Raw genomic sequence first — 14179 nt, 5'->3', positions numbered from 1 at the left:
AGCTCCATTATGTCTCTTTTCATGTAGTCCAGGGAGATACATCTCAAGTCGTTCACACCAACATTGACAATGACAGAGTCATATTTGTACCTGTTGTGGAGTGACCTAAGTGCGTGCATTATGTGGCAGATCCTGGCACCAGACAGGCAGCTGACTGTAACTTTCTTGTTATTCAACCTAGTGAGTGGGACATCAGTGTGCCTTACTATTGAGTCACCTATGACTCGTGTATTTGGTAAGTTATTTTGCCTTAGGGGCTTTGGTTCAGTGGCACACTGTTTGTGTGAGCTGTGTGTGTCATGGTTTGTGCTGGGATGTGGTGGTTGTTTCCCTTTCTGCCTTGGAGGTCTCTGTTGTTTGGGCAGATTTTTATTGAGACCCTAAATGAAAGTAGGTGTGTGCTTCATGTTACTAAGTGAAGGTTGTGGTGGTGTATGTTCTGCAGGGCTATGTGGTGTGGTGCAGGTGTTAACCTTCTCCTCTTGACTGTCTAATCCAGTCTTGACTGGAGAGTGCTTGGCTTCCAATTTGGCTATATATGTGCATCTCTCACAAGTCATAGTGTTGGAAGGTAAGAGGAAAGGGTTGTCTGTGTACATGAGGCAGTTGCTACACTGCCTCAGGATACCCAAGTTCACCAGATTGACAGGAGAAAGCACAGGGAAATGATCTTTAGAAATGCCTGGATAGGTGCTCAATATATTAAGTACTGAAGCTATTTTCTTACTTTCTTTTATGGAAATGTTAGTGCTGATAGCAGTATATATGCTACAGTACAAGACGTTCTCAGCCAGTGCTGGACTTAAATAGTATAGTTTGAGTGCAAAAAGATGAAAACTAGCAAGATCTAAGGTAATTTTGAAGGCTTTCTGGCACCGGTAATAGTTTACCATAGCTTAGCGGTACTGCCCATCACACAAACCTGCACAAACACAAGTTTTTTAAGACAGAAAGTTAAAAGGGATAGAAAGCAGCTCCAAATGGCCAATAATGTATAATTTCAGAGCTGTATACCACTCTTCTCGCGATAGATAGGCTGCTCAGTACTTACGACTTCCATTGATAAACAGAAAGACTTCCCTCTACCACAACAAGGTCTGGACAACTCAAAATACAGTCCTGAAATCTGCACACCTGAAATCTGGACTATTCTAGCAAGAGAAAATGGCAGGAAATGAGCAAACCGATAGAATTATTCTTTTTTTTTGTGGGGGGGGCAGAAATTTAGTTAAAACAACAGTAAATTCACTTTTAAAACACAGAAAAGGCTAGAACACTTGAGTGTGGAGGCTACAACAGTAAATGCAGTTGAATTATCTTAAAATATGGCTAAATAAAAGTGCAGTAAGCAATATTAATTTTAAACAGTAAAATGCAGTAGAAATAAATGCCATAACTTCAAAAATGGCTAAATTAAAGTGTGGTTAGCAAATTTAAGCAAGAAAAGGTAAACAGAGGTGCTTATAATCAAGCAAAGTCACTCTTTCTCCTTTCTGCTGCTGTAGTAGTCTGCAGGATGCCAAAACAGGATCCGTTGAGCTAAAGCATGGTTGTTAAGACTGATAAGTTATAGAACGTTGGCAGGATGTGGGAAGCAGTATCCTACCCTCACCCAGCATGATACCTCAGTCGTTGTTGTTGTTGTATCTTTCGGATTTTCCCGGTTAGGGGTCACCACAGTGGAACTCCGGTCTGCTAATGATTGGCAGTAGATTTTTACATACCGAGTTGTCAGCCCTGATGCACAACCTTCAATGAAGGTACGCCCATTCACGCATGTCTCCACACAGAGCTGAGAATCGAACAGGACAACGTCTTACTGTGAGGCGACAACGCTACCGCAGCACCACCACCGCAGCATCAGAATGATACCTCAGTACAAAAAAAAAAATGATTGACTTCAACAATTGGCTAAGTTTCTGGTGTCATTCTAAGGGGATCCAGTATCTATCTGCTTGGGATGACATGATTGACAGTCCTCGATGCTTTGCCAGAGGTGGCCTGCAACTGTCACCCCTGGGTTTCCAGGTACTGGCTAAGGCTCTTGCCACCCCTATAGTGCCTTTTTAGGCGGTGTTCCAAAGACCAAATTACCATCATAACAGCTATAAATAAATGCAATCTGAGGGCCATGCTGCTCAATGCTAGAAGTCTAAATATCAAGATGAACTTCCTCGAAGGTCTCCTCAAAAATGGAGAACATCGACATTTGTGCTGTAACGGAGACCCGGTTTAAAGTGGCAGAAAGCACCCCTGCGCTACCAGGCTATAACTCATTCCACACCTTTTGGCCCCAAAACATGGACCATAGCTCCAAAGGTGGTGGTGTCTCCATATTTATAAAGGATATGCACACCTCCAGACTAGTAGCCCAGCTTAATGCATCTGAGATACTTCAGGTACAACTAACATTGAGTAAGATGGTGATCCGGGTCATAGCCTGCTATAGGTCCCCAACCATGTCCCTAGACTCTCACTCCATGTTTTTAAGCACCCTGGAATCTATCAAGGTCCAACCCAATAGTCTCATACTAGGAGACTTCAACTACCCCTCCAACAGCTGGGAGAACTACTCAAGCACAAATACACTGGCCCAACACTTTCTGGAATTCATCAGTTCCAATGCCTTGGACCAGCTCATTCTGACCCCCACTAGAGGAAGCAACATCCTTGACCTGGTTATTACTAGCATGGGCAACCGTTGCTCTATACCAGTAGTCAATCCCTCCCTGGTCTGATCTGACCATGAACTAATCAGCATGAAAAGCCACAACTCACCCACACCCCCTGCAAAGGTAACCACCTTGAAAAACTTCTCCAAAGCTGACTTTGGGCTCCTTAAAGAAGAGATAGCTAACTTCATGGCAATCATGCCAATGGAAAATAGCTGCATGACTGCGGAATCATACACCAATGCACTGTATGAACATGTACATAAATGCATGGAGCTAGCCATACCCAACAGAACCAAGATGCTCTCCTTCAAAAAAAGGAAGCCAATCAGGTGATCCCCTGCCATTAATAAACTCTAGAATAGAAGGAAGAAACTGTTGCAGAAAAAGGTGAAGTCCCAAGACTAGAAAAACTCCATCAGGAACCTCACATGGCCTTCCTGAAAACACTGGAGGGGATAAATGTATCTCCAAACACCATCATACTAGTTGACTTCAACTACCCTAATATAGACTGGGAACACTAGTCAAGCCCAAACACTTTAGCCCAAAGGTTCCTGGAGTTCATAAACTCAAATGCCATGGAACAACTAGTCACCATCCCCACAAGAGGAGAAAACATACTTGATCTCATCATCACGAACATGGGATCACAATGTTCAACACCCGAAGTATACCCCTCACTGGTGAGATCAGATCATAAACTAATCTCGCTGGAGGTCCTCATCCCGCCCCCACCTGAAATAAAAAAGACCACAGTGAAAAACTTCTCAAAAGCCGACTTCACACTTCTAAAAAGTAGTGTGGTCTCCTTTAAGGCCCCTGAGCCAGTGGTAAACATTACTCAAACCGCTGAATCACTTACAAATGCCTTCTACCAGCACCTACAGGACTGCATGGATCAGGCAATCCCAAACAAAACTAAGACTCTTTGTACCAAAGGCAAGTGTCCAGTCTGGTGGACCCCAGCTATAAACAAGCTCTACAACAAAAGGAGGAAGCTACTACAAGATAGAGCAAAATCCTTGAAAGGTAAGACACCTTTGATCATTATAAGTAAAAAACTAAGAGCTCTCATAAAATCATCCAAGGCAAATTTTGAGAGAAAAATCGCCAAGGACTCAAAAGACAATCATAAGGCCTTCTTTAGCTATGTTAGAAACCTAGGAGGAAACTCCCAGATATGCTCAGAATTAGTTCAAAATGATGTGAAGATTACTGAATCTACACACATTGCCAACATACTGGCTGACAGGTTCAGTGCAAACTTCTCCCCCCCAAAAGGAGAGATATCTATACCAGAGGATTGTAGCCCCCCAAACATCTCCAACACCCAGGTGAGAACTGCTCTCTCCAAGGCAAAAAATATAGCACCCATGGGACCGGATGGTGTCCCCGGCTGTGTGCTCCACGAACTCAATGAGGAATTAAACCCGCAGTTAGGACAGCTGTTTAATCTTAGCATCACCTCAGGATGCGTACCCAAGGAGTGGCGCATGGCAACTGTGGTCCCACTTCACAAGGGCGGTGCCTCCACCGACCCTGGAAATTACCGTCCCATTAGCTTGACAAGCCTTATCTGCAAAGCCATGGAGAGGATCATAATGGAACTCATAAATAAAGACATAGGGAACTTGCAGACTTTGGATCCAACCCAGTTTGGCTTTGTCAAAGGCAGATCATGCCTTTTAAACTTGGTTGACTTTTTTGAAACAGTCACCAAGGCCATTGATGAGGGAAAGGCAGTCCATACAGCCTACCTCAACCTGGCAAAGGCCTTCGACACAATACCCCACTCAGGTATCATCGAAAAACTCATCAGCTTGAATGTAAACCCATACATCACAAGATGGGTTGCAAACTGGCTAAGTGACAGAACCCACAGGGTCAGAGTTGCTGGAGCCATGTCAGACTCAAAGCCTGTCACAAGTGGTGTCCCACAGGGCTCAGTCCTGGGTCCACTCTTGTTTGGCATCTACTTTTCTGAAGTACAAGCAAACACAGGAGGGTTATGGCTGACAAAGTTTGCAGATGACTGCAAACTGGGCGCCATAGTCGAAAACACTTCTGACACAGATATCCTTCAGAAGGGCCTCACAGAAACGGATAACTGGTGCCAGAGCCATGGCCTGAAGTTAAACGCCAAGAAATGCATAGTCATACCCTTCGGGAAAAACAAGGTTACCCCTAGCTACCATATAGGTGGCAATCCATTGAGCACAGAAGAAGTCATCAGGGACCTGGGGACCCAGGTTGACACTAGCCTTTTGTTTGACACTCATGTTGCTAAAGTAGTCAGGAAAACCTTCTACATTGCCCACCTGATCATGAAGGGATTCACATCTAGATCAAGGGAGGTCATCGTCCCCCTGTACTCATCACTCATTAGACCTATGATTGAGTACAATGCCCCCATTCGGAATGTATCTGACCCGACACCTGCAGCAGCTGGAAAGGCCCCAAAAGTTCCTCACCAAAAGGATAAAGGGTCTCAAAAATATGTCTTATGCTGCCCGACTGAAAGAACTCCAGCTCTATTCAGTCTCATACTGCTTGCTCAGAGGTTTATTCAATTTTTGTTTCCTGGTATAGCCAGGTTTCTGTGGCAACTAAGATGTTTGGAGAATATATTGCTATCCATGCATGCATTTTAGGAGTTTATTACAAATACTTCATAGGCTGATATGATATATATGAATGCCAGGGTAGGACTGTGGGTGAAGAGGTAGCAATAAAGGAGATGATGGGGATATGCTGTCTGGTATCTGAATATGTTGAGTTGGACCTGGGTTTGGGTGGATGGCACTGCTAAGTTTTATTGTTATGGAAGTTTGATGGGGTGGGTAGAGACATATTTGCTTATTTCTATCCTTAATACCAAATCTGCAAATAAATGGCTGTTGCTTTGGATAACCGTACTGGAACAGTAGAATATATGAGTATTGAAATAGACAGAGTGTGATTGGGAGATGAGGTTCAGAAGTTTTACTTGGAGGGTACAAGTAGAATATAGGAGTTTTGTTTGGATTGTGAAGGTAATGGAAGTTGTTAAGATGTTAAGTGTGTAAGTAGGACAGGATGTACTAGTATGAAGCATTATAGGAGACATGTTTCTGAAATGTAAGAAATAGAAGGTTTTGAAGGATAGTGGGTGAGGATGGAGTTAAGATAGGAAGTAAGGTGGGGTTATATGGGAAAGTAGAAGTTGAAATGTAGCATAATATATTGTGTTTATTCTGTAGACTTATGGGTGATTTTGCTTCCTTAAACTTTTAATTCACCACTTAGTTTTTTTCTGGCCTATTCTCCTGTTTCATTTTCATCTATCACTGTATCCTTCTGTAGCTTCTAATTGTATGTAATCTTCCTTTTGGCTACTCTTGCAACTTACAGTCTCTTTATCTTTTGTGACATTGTTTCCTCTAACCCATATATACCATCTTGTACCAGAAACATCTAAGCCAACCATTCGTTAAACAGGGGCAATCCATATGTCATTCCCAATAATAATCCATTCCCCCACACCTTATACACTTTTTTAAATGAACACCACATTTGTTTACAATCTGTCCCTGTCTCCACAGCTGAAACAACTGTCATTTTTTTAATTTACCCCTTATCCTTACCCTCCTGAGTGCCCTAATCCGTCTATGCAATGCAGCCTTCATTCATTTGTATCTGTTGCCTCAGTACAGTTGGTGTTTCTTTGTTTTGCAGACAGCTTGTGTTTTGGTATCCATGACTTTTGTCACAAATATGTTATCAGATGGGGTGCACGCACTATCTGAGAATCAACCTTATGTTATCACTTAAACAGACACTTCCCTGAATACTACTCCTTCCTTCTTTTGAAAGCTGTTAAAGACTAATCTGAAGCAGTGAACCAGCTTGCTTGCTTGTTACTCTTCTTCTTATAATAGAATAAAAAAAAGTAGACTACAAAACACAGCAAAAATTTAAAAAGTGGTACTAAAGACTTACTTTCTAGTTAAGGTTGCATGGTTTTATGTTTATAATCTCCTATAAGATCTAATTGCATAGGTAACGGTAAACAAAATACACATTTTTCCCTGTTTGTGCCTATATTATTACAAGCCGTATCAACTGGTCACCGATAAGATCATGTAAAAATTAGAAAAAAATCAGGTCAGATAATTCAACACACCTGACTTTTTACAGTCCCATTAGTTTTGAGAAGCATATAAACATGTTATCAACAATCTGTGTTGATGATTTTCACAGCTTACTGTGCTATAAATGTAAAGCACGTGCTTTACTTGTCATTGTGTCAGACCACCCTACATTATGCACTACTGCAAAAAACGTCCAAAAATACACAAATATTTGTCATGAAATCACAAGCTGCATCGCCGTATTTACCAAATGCAGTCCATTCTGTATTGCAGGAATGATTCTGCTTACAGCACAGCATCTACTCAAGGTGTTAATATTAGTTATTTTGCTAGTTTAACATTGGATAATCATGACACTAAATGTATATAATAACTGCATTAAGAAAAAATAATAAAATAATCAAAGAAATAAAATTAATTGCTAACATTCTGAAAATGATACCCCATACTAATATTGTAAATGTGGCCCTCAATACCACTCATATTTCTTGAGAATATTTAAAATGCTCATTGTTTAGAGATGTTCAATCAGTTTTTTTAAGAATAGATGAATAATTTTGAAACACTATAAGAGGTTTGACTTATATTTGGTTTATATGAAAATAACCTTGTGAAATCTAAATAATGTTATGAGTCTAGTTATTTCCAGCTTTTTACACCCTTTATATGCATGCATAAATATAAAAAAATCCTATTTTTGCTTAAAAAATGAAATGTCTCCAAGAAATATTTAAGAAGAAATTATTGTTTATATTTCTGGATCGTGAAGGGGTATAAGATAAACACAGACGACTGAGTTAGCTGACTTTTGAAAATCATAATGTTTTCTTGAAGTATTTTTATTTATTTATTTTTTAATGAAATCCCTCAATTATGCAAAGAAGATGTGAAACTAATATAAATTCACCAACCTGCAGACAGAAGAACAAGAATGTATATCTAAAAGGACACAGCATTAACAAAGTAGTTATACAGTAAGTACTTTTTTCTTATTTTACTATACCTTTTCTCCTTTGATGCTTATTTCAGACAAACTAGTCACCTAAAACAAAAAATAATAAGTGTAAAAGATAATTAACTTAGATGACTGTGGCAATGATGTTACAAATAATTGCATTAAAAATATTTTTTTTTTAATAATGGTCAGCTAGGTAAACCACAAATAACATAATTTGAGAATATAACTTTAACAACCTGCTAAATGACAACCCTGTCATTCTACAACATTTAAAATGCATCTGCATATGGTTTGTTATATTTATAATCTGTATGAAGAAACTTTTTTAGGTCTGTGGATACAGAAGTATCACAGGCAGCATTTTATAACTGAATATCAAATCACAGTACACAGTCCATAAGCAAAAGTCATAAATCTCAAGTTTGTCACAGAGGTACAGTGGCTGTAGCCTTGCACATAGCTATACTAAAGGATTTTAGAATTTGCAGTGTGTGGTTCCCAAGTAAAGCACAGTTGTATAAGCTGAACTTAACCATAACGGTAGATGTTCAAATGATCACCTTTGCAGTAACCTTAGCTATACAGGTTATACCTGTGAAGGATATAACAGCTATCCTGCTTCCAAAGCTACAGGGGACCTTCCCTGTGCCCAAACTGTCAAGTGGATCAAGATGAGCTGATTAAAGACAAGTTTGGGCATGAAGCCCTTAAGAACTTTCCTGCAAACAGGGAAAGGGAGGCTGAGCCCTGACAGGACATTGCTAGGAGAAACAAAAATAAATGTCTACACCTTGGCATAAAAAGCACACCAAAAACCAAGCAGGTGGAGGGAGGGAGCAGCTACTGCTATTGTAAGTTCAGCTTACACCACTGTATTTCTTCATATTGATCACTGCTGCAGTAGCCTTAGCTGTAGGAGTAGATTACCATAGCTAACTACATTTGGAAGGTGGTAAGAGAAGGGTCCAGTAGCCCCTGGTGAATGGTCCTTGTAAAGCTTGACTGACATCTACAGAAGCAATCAATCTTATAGTGCTTTGTAAAAATATATACAGCGGACCAAGTAGCAGTTTCTAGAATACTTCTATAATCTAACCCTTTACAAAAATCTATAGATGAAGCCAAGGCCCTAGTACAGTGGACCTTGCCTCTGCCTGGAATAGATTTGTCACGGTGAGTATAACAAAAGGTAATAGCCTTAGACAACCATTTGGAAATAGTCTGTTTTGAGACAGGTTGCCATTTCGTTTTACTTTCAAAAGAAATGAACAATTGATCTAAAGAGTTGAAAGATTTAGTTCTGTCAAGCTAATATCTGCATTGTCTGTTGACATCCAAGGAATGGGGTATCCTTTCTCCCTCATTTTTAGGTTCAGGAAAGAAAACTGGGAGATGGATAGTTTGGCTTACAGTAAACTCAGATACTGCTTTAGGTATAAAATAAAGATTAGCTATCAAAGAAATCTTGTCCTTGTGGAAAATGAGGTAGGGTTGACTCACTATAAGAGCTGGTGACTCAGATGCCCTTCTTGCAAATGTCAGTTTTATTTATTTTTATTTATTTTACATTTGTTGACTGGATCAAAGTCCATTTACAGCAGAGGCCCGGGGAGATAAGCGCCAACATATACAAGAACAATAGAAAATGAAATAAGACATAGATATAAAAATAATCTAAAATATAAAATAGTAATGCACATAAAAGACAAAAATGCAGATAAAAATACATTCAGACTAAAAATAGTACAATTTTATAAGTAGGATATTTCATAAGGTACATAAGGTACATAGGTTCACATTGAATAGACAAGTATACAGGATAGAAATGACCCTGGTTGTAGTCAGGAGAAGTAAACAATATCTAATAGATAAGTAAATTACATACATGTTGTTGGTTTAGCCAGGCTTGTCACAGTGGCATAGCCAGTTTGATGCCAGATGTTGTTTAATTGTGGCTTTAAATTGGCATATGGAGGAGAGCATGGTCATGGCAGCTGTAATTATGTTCCAGGTTTTACTTACAGAATTTGCAAATAGGGCCATGCCAGCAGCATTGTTAATTTTAGTTGTCTGTATTTGTAGCTTATTAGATGAGTGGAGCAGTCTCGTGTTATTATGGGGGAGGATAGAGTTTCTAAGGGCTGGAGTATTGTCCGGCTTATAGAGGATTTTGTTAGCCATTATCAGCAGGTTGTACTTGACAAGATTAGGAAATTCCCGCCATCCAAGCAATTTGAGGTTGATGCAGTGGTGGGTTCTGAATGGCAGGCCTGTAGCAAACCTGGCAATGTGATTATAACAGGCTGTTAAGTCTATTAAGTTCAGATTTACTTATATTGGCCAGAAGGGGGAGGCATATAGGAGTGTTGAAAGTAGGTGGGAGCGAGCAATGGCTATTTTAGCTGGGGGGGGGGGGGTGAGAAAGGCTTTGATTCTATGGAGTGACCCAAGTTTTTTATTGATGGTCTTGATTGTCTGATTTACATGGAGGTGATTGTCTATAGTGGCACCCAGTAATTTTGCATTGGGGTCGGGGGAAATGACTGTCTTTTGCATTTATGGTGAAGGAGAAGGGTACAGACCTTTGGGATGGTGGGAATACGAGCATTTTAGTTTTTTTGGGATTAAGTAGCAGGCGACGTTTGGTGAGCCAGTTTTCTATGGCAGTGAATGTGGACTGGATATCCTTCTTTGGATCAGTGGGAGATCTGTTGAATAGTGCATAACATTTAAAAGACTGAGGAACTGTATACATCATATCTGCCTTTTTAGGGACAGCTGGCTGACTATAAGTAAATTTCAGCCAGTAAGACACAAATCCTCTAAATCTGACAGGACAAGAATAATGGCTGTAGGTTCTGGAAATCCTTCTGTAACAAACCATAGCATTTTCTGAAGGACTGAGAAACCTCAGTGTTCTCTGAATGAAAACACCACGACATTCTAGCACTAGTCTCTGATGGGAAGAATCAGAAACTAAGGCCTCCTCTGAGTCTGAAGCTGAAATTTGCATGCAGAACCCTGAAACTGTCCCTGTATCTTCCTTTTCAGATTCAGAATATTATATCTTTTCAGGATAAGAGGAATCCCCTTTTTTACCAGAAGCTAGTTGGCAAGAAAGATCAATGGCCTGAATTAAACCCTTAGCCAGTCCACATAAACTACTCCTATTGAAATAAATTTGAGGCGAGATAGATACATGCTTGGTTTTCTGTTTCTTTTTGGAAGGAAAAATGGGGCCAACTATGTTACTAATGGTAGCTACCCTAGAGACTGGCACAGCATTTTGACAGGACTGTCAAGAGTGGCTCTCCCTTGCCCACTGATGGGGGCTCCAACAACTGCAGAAGATATGGCTAACCCCCAGTCCATAGTGGCTGTAAATGTTGCACCAGAGGGATCCAGGGTAAAAGATGAGTGATCTGAGGTGCAACAAATGGCCACAGCAAAGTCACCCACCTGTGGCTGAGGAAAATTGATTGCCTGCTCTGGTGGCAAAGGCTGTTTGCTTAACTTTTTCTTTTTATAGTGGGAAGAATGACTGACTGGCTGACTGACTGTGGAACCAGTAGTCTGTTTGATGGTCAAGCTAAAAATGGTACCTCTTTCTCAGACAAGACAAGCAGCAAATGCCAGTAAAATGGTTTAGTATCATTATGTCAAGTAACGGGTGGTTTAGTCTTCATATGGTCGACATACATCCATGAAAGTTAGAATGCCCAATTCTGAAATAGTCAACACAAACAGAAAACCTTGAAACTCTCTTCTATTTTGGACCCAGGAATAAGAGTTACCATGGGTTCAGGGTGGGGCAAGGTTGGACAAGTGGTAATGTTGGTGTTCAGCATTCCAACATTTGGTATGTAGGAATCATGCAGGTGGACTCGATCACATGTGACTAGACATATTTATAGTAAACCCAACAGGTTAAAATAAACCACAAAACAGTGTACTATGTAAACATAAAAATAATACAAACACCGCAACAAAAGTTTCTGATGAAGTAACTGTGTTTTGGAACAAAAGCACTAAAACTGTGGTGAATAAACCTTTGGCTGGGACGTTTGGTGCGGTGTTTTTATTTTTTTGATAGTAAACCCAGTAAAACTACCAGTCCACAAAATTTACTTTATTGATAGAAAAACAACAGTAAAAATCATTTTAAAATACTATGTAAGAACCACAATGGAAGAATAAACACAATGTATCCACAAAAAATTGTTTACTGTTAGTTTACACTACTTTTAAAATGACAGAAATAAACAAGTGCCCCATTTAAAAGAGCATTACATTCTCAGGAAAGTCCTTTAAATAACACACTCCTCAATTTAAAATAACTTTCTGGAAGAGGAATGCAATAAAAGATTAACAACATTTAAGAAAATGGATTTTTTTCTCCAAAGGAAACTTATTTGCACAGCAAAGAAAAGCACAAGCTCACCATAGATACTCAAAAGCCTCAGAGGAGTGCACTCTTGAGCGGCAGTAAAGCTCTGAAGGGTTTTTTGCTCAGATTTATCTTTCATTGAGTTCCGATCATGCTGCTTTAATAGTTTTGGCATGTGGAAGGTGCTCTGAAGCTTTGGAAGCTGGACAGATTTTATAATCTTGGCAGGCTATAAGCCATATAGCTAAGGCTACTGCAGCAGGGATCAATAAGAACATCATTTAAATCTCATAGAAAAATTAAATTGGCAGTGTTTCATTTCACAGGCAGTCTCTTTTTTGGCTTTTCCCAGTTAGGGGTCGCCAAAGCAGAACTCTGGTCCGCTAATGATTGGCAGGGGATTTTTACGGTGCCAAGTTGCCAGCCCGATGACCAACTTTCAAAGAAGGCACATCCATTCACGCACACACCTACCTGCATGTCTTTAAGCATCACATGACCATGGGGAAGACATGAAGACTCCACACAGAAGGTGCTCCCGCAGAGAATCGAACGGGAGAACCACTTGCTGTGAGGCAACAACGCTAACCGCTGCACCACCGCGGCTTCATTTCACAGACAGTGAATATGATAATCAGTGTGTATTTTAGCAATAGCCCACAAATATCTGTGGGTATCACACAACTGGCAAATGGTTGTTGTGAATAATTGCAAGCATAAGGTCTGAATAATTAAACAAAGCCAACAATGGTTAAAGAATGTGATGCCCAGACACATGAGCAGGCTATTACTGTTATACAATGACATTATTTAAAAATAATAAGAAATTGATAACCTTTGGCAAATAATGTAATTGCATGATGGCACTTTATTCATTCTTTGCCTCCTCTGCTGGGTTTTGATGTATTGCACATTGGTATGGCATACACATCTACATACTTACTCAGCACATCAGAAGAGGAGATGGAAGAAGTGTTCACTTCCTAGAAAGTTTTCTGTTGCTTGATTGTATCTTTAAAATAAGAAGGTGAAGACAAAAACATGCAATACAGACATTTCTAAGAAGAAAGCAGCTTCTCCATCTACTCTTGCCTTAGTAATTTATGAGATTTTTCTTTTTTAAAATGTAACATTAATAGAATCAGTCCAGACAGTCAACAAGAATTCACCAAGTCTATGTTCTTACCTCTCTCCCTCTCTCTGTTTTTTGTCACACCTGGCATTAATTTCTCTGACTGACCTCTACCAAGGCAATGGACATTTCCTACTTTTGTATGGTTTGATGCAACTGTTGTATGCTTTTGAAGATTCATATCAGATGCTAAAACAACAAAAGTCATGTTTTTATATAGATGGCAAGTATCTAGAAAAAAAACATATCAAAATGACACACCTGAATGTCCATCCCTTCTACATTTGATACTATAATCCCATACCACTTATCTGGGAATCTTACACAACTTAGTAGGAAGGAATTTGGACACAGCCATCCATTTTATGTTTGTTTATATTCAGATCACCATTTTCCTTTTGTCTTGTTATAGCATTGAATCTCTGGAGAAGAATTTAAGATGCCTGTTCTGTCTTGCCTGGATACAGAAGTGAATAACTAATTTTTTACCGGCAACAAGAAGTTCATAAGGAAGTGAAGCATATTGTCATTACTAGTATAGTTAGAAAGTGAATCTAATCAAAAAGACAGAAGCAGAGGTATCTGTGCAGAATGGGTGCTTCTGATATGATAAGAAAGAGTGGCAGTAGATAAGGTGAGATGTAACCCCTTTAGTGGACATGTGGAAGGGGAGAGAACTGTCCATTAAGAGTAAGATGATAGAAGTAGCATCAGGAAAGATGTGTGTATCTCTCCCTCTCTCTCTCTCTCTCTCTCTATATATATATATATATATATATATATATATATATATATATATATATATATCTCCACGTTGATTCATGTGACTGGATTTAATTTGGTTATGTCTTTATTTAACTGAGTGCATGTCTGTTGGATATATAGTGGACATTTGGG

The 14179-nt window shown here is 39.6% G+C and overlaps 1 protein-coding gene across 1 annotated transcript in view; it reads right to left on the bottom strand.

The window, feature by feature from the left end:
• Window positions 1-14179, bottom strand: part of LOC122815075 — a 3014144-nt gene that overhangs the window by 2090585 nt on the left and 909380 nt on the right. Inside the window, exon 56 of the mRNA XM_044087319.1 lies at window positions 7809-7847. Within this exon, the coding sequence (XP_043943254.1) occupies window positions 7809-7847 (39 nt within the window). The remainder of the gene's footprint in view (window positions 1-7808; window positions 7848-14179) is intronic.

Source organism: Protopterus annectens, chromosome 11.part0, assembly GCF_019279795.1.
Source record: "Protopterus annectens isolate FY-2018-M chromosome 11.part0, PAN1.0, whole genome shotgun sequence".
Lineage (NCBI taxonomy): Eukaryota > Metazoa > Chordata > Ceratodontiformes > Protopteridae > Protopterus > Protopterus annectens.
Note: the sequence above shows the minus strand (reverse complement) of the source record. Positions and strands in the feature narration are given on the sequence as shown.